The 5,671-nt window shown below is 34.4% G+C and overlaps 1 protein-coding gene across 1 annotated transcript; it reads right to left on the bottom strand.

The window, feature by feature from the left end:
- Positions 1–507: 507 nt before the first annotated feature.
- Positions 508–4,207, bottom strand: LOC132722817 (uncharacterized). The gene is made up of 3 exons (XM_060707388.1): positions 3,661–4,207; positions 2,473–3,162; positions 508–533 (listed from the first exon to the last, which is right to left on the bottom strand). The coding sequence occupies exons 1-3, from the start codon at positions 4,205–4,207 to the stop codon at positions 508–510; spliced, it is 1,263 nt and encodes a 420-aa protein (XP_060563371.1).
- Positions 4,208–5,671: the final 1,464 nt, after the last annotated feature.

Raw genomic sequence — 5,671 nt, 5'->3', positions numbered from 1 at the left:
ATGAAGTTTAAATTAATATTGATCAATATTGTAGGTTCCAAAAAGCATTATTTATAAAGATATATCCGAATTTAACATTTCATGTAAATAAACGGAGATAATAAAAAAAAACCTTTATAAAGTTTAGGTCAAATTATACAATAAGAAATGAATGCATATATTTTAATGATAACATATAATATGTACAAATATATGCAATACGTATTTTACATATTCTTCTATGTTTGAAAATTGTTTTATTTGCATAATTATGTATACATATATATAAATAATTTCACTTAGTGTGGTATACCACTACTACAGGATTTCATTTTGAAAAAAAGTATTCATGCGCTATGGTTCGTAACTACTGTGAGCCCCAATTATTCCATGCTCGGTAAATTACTTCCCCTGCTGAAATACTTTTCGATTTGAAGAAACTTTTGCGCAGACGACAATAATTCCCCCCAAGTTATTGCAGAAATACACGTAAGTAATATGATGTTTTACTTATATGAAGAATATGTTTTACAATCGTATAGTGCCATGTTGTACTGTAATATGAGTAAATAAAAAAGTACTGTGCTAATCAAGGATGTGATTGTTAAGATACGAGTGGGTGGGGTATTTTTTATTTCCGTTGAAAATTGAGCACAGCTAAGGCCGGTGCTATGGGCGTGAGGGATGTTGCACTCTTTTATTATCCCTCATGTACAGACTCAATCAACCGAGTCTGCAATCACCATATAATTTTGTTGTAAATAAGCTTCCGAGGGATCCCGTTTTTATTCAAGATTTTTGGAACTAACCATTTTTAAGCACTTGCCTCAAATGTTTTCTTTTTAAATTGACACAAAGCTTGAACAATGATGTGTCTTATGATTTGCAGCCCAGATATCTGACTCTAAACCGGAAAGTGATACAAGTGACCCCGGAGTTTTCTTGTGAACATATATCATTATACACAACATCCAGGTAAGTACTTGAAGGGACATTACTGTGTCTGATCTTGATATTCCTGTCGTGTTACATGGATTGGATAAAATAGCAGCTATGGAAGTAGGTGAATCTTAGTGCAGTCAAAGAATGTTAAGATTTGTTACCAATAGGCCATTCTGGCTTGTGTTATTCTTTTGTTTTTCTTAAATTTACTTGCCCGAACAAGTTTTCACAAGCATAGATATTTTAATGCCACCACAATCTGTGCCGATTAAGATAAACTTGTCTCAATTCTTTCACAAGAGCCACCGCCGGGCAGGGGCAACGCTCGACTTTTTACTCTTTCTAAACGCAAACATAGAAAGGTTTGAACATATCTTAACGTTTCCTTTTTATAAATTAAGTTGTTTCTGTCTTGTCACATTAGTTTTATTTATCTATTTTGTATATATATATATATATATATATATATATATATATATATATATATATATATATATATATATATAGGTTTGTGAAAAATATTTGCATCTACAAAATACCTTTTTAAAAACACTGGATCCAAATAAACAATAAATTTGGAGAAAAATAAACGTTCATACAGTGCTAAAGTATAAATACCCAAGTACTTTTGGCGTATTATGCCTTCACCAGGGGTGTATTACATGTATAATGTGCACACAATCGAGCACAAAATCTCAATACGTGTGTACTGTATAGTATCAAAAATTGAACTGAAACACAGTCGCTAGAAAGGTGATAAATTACATCGATTATGAATAGACCGTTATTGAATGGTCATTGTGTAGTATTTTACAAAAGAGAATATAGCCTGCGGTCAATATGGCATAAACTCGGTTAAATATATCTGTGTTTAAAAGAAAAAAATATATATAAACTAAAAAAATAAATAAAACTTCACATATAAGGGCGTTTTGTGTTTTTATTACTATAAGTATGATGTAAGAAAATGCAAGTTACAAACAGTATGATGTTATATGAAGTAGAAATTTACGATAAGGTGAAAGTAAAAACGAAGCGCTCAGGAAAGGGAAAAATAGCCCACCCCGACACCGCCTGATGACTAAAGTTAGGTTTTAAAGTTTGTCAAGAATGGGCGAGAATAAGTGTGTCAATTAGTCTCCTTTATTGATTCCTGATGGCTCTAGCGTATTCAGTCGGCGAATCCAGTATGTCTCGCGTGATTTCCGTGTTATATCTGACCACTTTGTGTTATGTTCAATACAACAGAGGGACACGTCTTTAAAACTGTGTCCCTCAAGGTGAAAATGTTCAGCAACTGGAGATCTGTTAAATTTTCGCGTTTTCCAGTCAGAGCGGTGTAAGTTCATTATTTATTTAATGGAAGTTTGGTTTCACCGACATATTGTTTGTTACACACTTTGCAAGAAATAAGATAAATAACGTTAGCCGTTTTACAATTCATTATGTCTTTGAGAGATGTTTTGGCCCCTATTTTTGAAGAGAATGTTTTTGTAAGGAGCATGACAGCACAGGTTTGGCATCTTGGTGTGCCACATGGTCCGGACTGACCTTCTTTATCTGTCATTATTGGTCTCAGTTGGGCTCGAACAAGTATGTCCCTGAGGCTTTTAGGTCTCCTATATGCAATGGTTGGTTTAGTTGGGAACATCTTGTTAAGTTTCTGTGAAGACTCAATAATTGGCCAATGTTTGTCAATGATGGCTCTAGTGTTAGGTAAGTCTGGGTGATATGTGAGCACAAATGGAATTTTATTTTGTGTAGAACCACTAGATTGATGTTTGTACTCTAGTAAGTCCTTCCTGTGCTTGCTGTCTGCATTAAAGATCGCGTTTGCAATGTCTTCTTCCTTGTATCCTCGCTTCCTAAGATGTTCAGACAGTTCTTTTGCTCTGATATAGAACGTGCTGGGATTTGAACATATTCGTTTGATTCTCAAAGCCAAACTGTATGGTATGTTCTTACAACAGTGTCGAGGGTGGCAGCTGCTTGGAAGAAGGTATTGATGTTTATCGGTGGGTTTTGAATACAAATCAGTAATTATATGATTGTCTTTAATATGAGATACTGTGTCGAGAAAAACATGTTGTTCGTTTGATACCTCAGTGGTGAACTTTATAGATTTGTGAAAAGTATTAGCTCTGTAAAGAAAATCTTGCAAAGCTTCTTCCCCGTGACACCATTGCATGTCAATGTCATCTATATAGCGTAACCAACTGAATGGTTTAAGAGGTACTGCAGCTAGTAGTGATGGAAATCGGATGAAATTTGTCCCAATCGATAATCGGTTCAGTCGGATGGGACATAATCGATAACTTTTGAATAAAGTCGCGTTAAAAAATAATAGGGAAGTAACATTTCTTACCAAGGCACTTGATTATATTTAATAACATGAACTTCATTTAGCACTTTTCAACACAGTTTTAACCTTATATAGTCATAATTTTACGAAATAGATTTTATTTTTCAATGGATATCAAATAATACCATTTTCATCACATTATATTTCTTTTGTTTTACATCACTTAATTATTGATCCTGTTCAACTCCAAATTGTCTCTGAGTGATATTTTGCGATCCGCGAGGTGTTCCTAAAGGAAAATTACCGTCAGAATTAAATTCCCTTTGATAATTAAAACATTTTTGACGACGTCGCGGAACAAACTTTTGTGAATCGATTATTGTCGTTTTACATAACAGTAAGTGATAATCGGCGACTTGCGACAATCGGAACATCACTAGCAGCTAGCAGTTGTCCTTCTAATTTGCCCATAAACACGTTGGCGTAAGATGGTGCCATTTTAGTCCCCATAGCCGTGCCCTGTACCTGTAGGAAATGTTTGTCACAGAAAACAAAGTTGTTGCATTTCAGAATAAGTACGAGAAGTTCGATAAGTGTTTCTGTGGGAGGATTCTTTATTATACGAGAATCCCATGCTTCTCTGCACGCTGCAATGCCATCTTCGTGGGGGATGTTAGTGTATAAGGCAGTAACATCCATAGACACCAAAAGGGTTTGGTCAGGTAAATCTTTCTGAGATTCTAATTTTCTGAGATAATCAGTGGTGTCCTGCAAATGAGAGGGCAAAGCGCATACAAATGGCCGAAGATGGTGGTCAACAAATTCTGAGATACGTTCTGTTGGGTGACCGTTGGCAGATACAATGGGGCGGCCTGGGATTCCGTCTTTGTGTATTTTAGGAAGAAGGTAAAATCTACCAGCTTTAGGCTTAGGGACTATTAAGTAGTCTTTGTTTTTCTCAGAGATGTATCCTTGTTTCAACATGTCTTCAACAACAGAGGATACTTTGTCATGCTCCTTACAAAAACATTCTCTTCAAAAATAGGGGCCAAAACATCTCTCAAAGACATAATGAATTGTAAAACGGCTAACGTTATTTATCTTATTTCTTGCAAAGTGTGTAACAAACAATATGTCGGTGAAACCAAACTTCTAGGGGGCGTGAGGGATGTTGCAATTATTCATTATCCCTCATGTACAGACTCAATCAAACCGAGTCTGCAATTCTTATGTTATTTTGTTGTGATTAGTGCTTCCGAAGGATCACTTTGTTTCCAGAATTTTTCCATTAAATAAACGAATGAACTTACACCGCTCTGACTGGAAAACGCGAAAATTTAACAGATCTCCAGTTGCTGAACATTTTCACCTTGAGGGACACAGTTTTAAAGACGTGTCCCTCTGTTGTATTGAACATAACACAAAGTGGTCAGATATAACACGGAAATCACGCGAGACATACTGGATTCGCCGACTGAATACGCTAGAGCCATCAGGAATCAATAAAGGAGACTAATTGACACACTTATTCTCGCCCATTCTTGACAAACTTTAAAACCTAACTTTAGTCATCAGGCGGTGTCGGGGTGGGCTATTTTTCCCTTGCCTGAGCGCTTCGTTTTTACTTTCACCTTATCGTAAATTTCCACTTCATATAACATCATACTGTTTGTAACTTGCATTTTCTTACATCATACTTATAGTAATAAAAACACAAAACGCCCTTATATGTGAAGTTTTATTTTTTTAGTTTATATATATTTTTTCTTTTAAACACAGTTTTATAGATATATTTAACCGAGTTTATGCCATAATGACCGCAGGCTATATTCTCTTTTGTAAAGTACTACACAATGACCATTCAATAACGGTCTATTCATAATCGATGTAATTTTATCACCTTTCTAGCGACTGTGTTTCAGTTCAATTTTTGATACTATACAGTACACACGTATTGAGATTTTGTGCTCGATTGTGTGCACATTATACATGTAATACACCCCTGATGAAGGCATAATACGCCGAAAGTACTTGGGTATTTATACTTTAGCACTGTATGAACGTTTATTTTCTCCAAATTTTATATATATATATATATATATATATATATATATATATATATATATATATATATATGAACAGAAACACGCAATTCTATAAATAGAAACACGCAATTCAATAAATAGAAAGGCTAAATTCTATAAATAGAAACACTCAATTCTATAAATACAAACATGCAATTCTATAGATAGTGAGAAGCAATTCTATAAAAAGCAACACGCAATTCTATGAATAGTAACACGCAATTCTATAAATAGAAACAGGCAATTCTAAAAATAGTAACACGCAATTCTATAAATAGAACACGCAATTCTAATAATAGAAATACGCAATTCTATAAATAGAAAAACGCAATTCTATAAATAGAAACACGCAATTCTATAAATA

Source organism: Ruditapes philippinarum, unplaced genomic scaffold (assembly GCF_026571515.1).
Source record: "Ruditapes philippinarum isolate M1 unplaced genomic scaffold, ASM2657151v2 ctg738_1_1_1_1, whole genome shotgun sequence".
NCBI classification, from domain to species: Eukaryota; Metazoa; Mollusca; class Bivalvia; order Venerida; family Veneridae; genus Ruditapes; species Ruditapes philippinarum.
This window is presented reverse-complemented; position numbering and strand designations above follow the sequence as displayed.

Coding starts and splice junctions, on each gene's coding strand:
- LOC132722817 (XM_060707388.1), bottom strand. CDS start 4,207: ATGTTGAAACAAGGATACATCTCTGAGAAAAACAAAGACTACTTAATA. Junction 3,163..3,660: donor AGGACAACTGCTAGCTGCTA/GTGATGTTCCGA, acceptor CATCACTACTAG/CTGCAGTACCTCTTAAACCA. Junction 534..2,472: donor AATAATGACAGATAAAGAAG/GTCAGTCCGGAC, acceptor CTCATATTACAG/TACAACATGGCACTATACGA.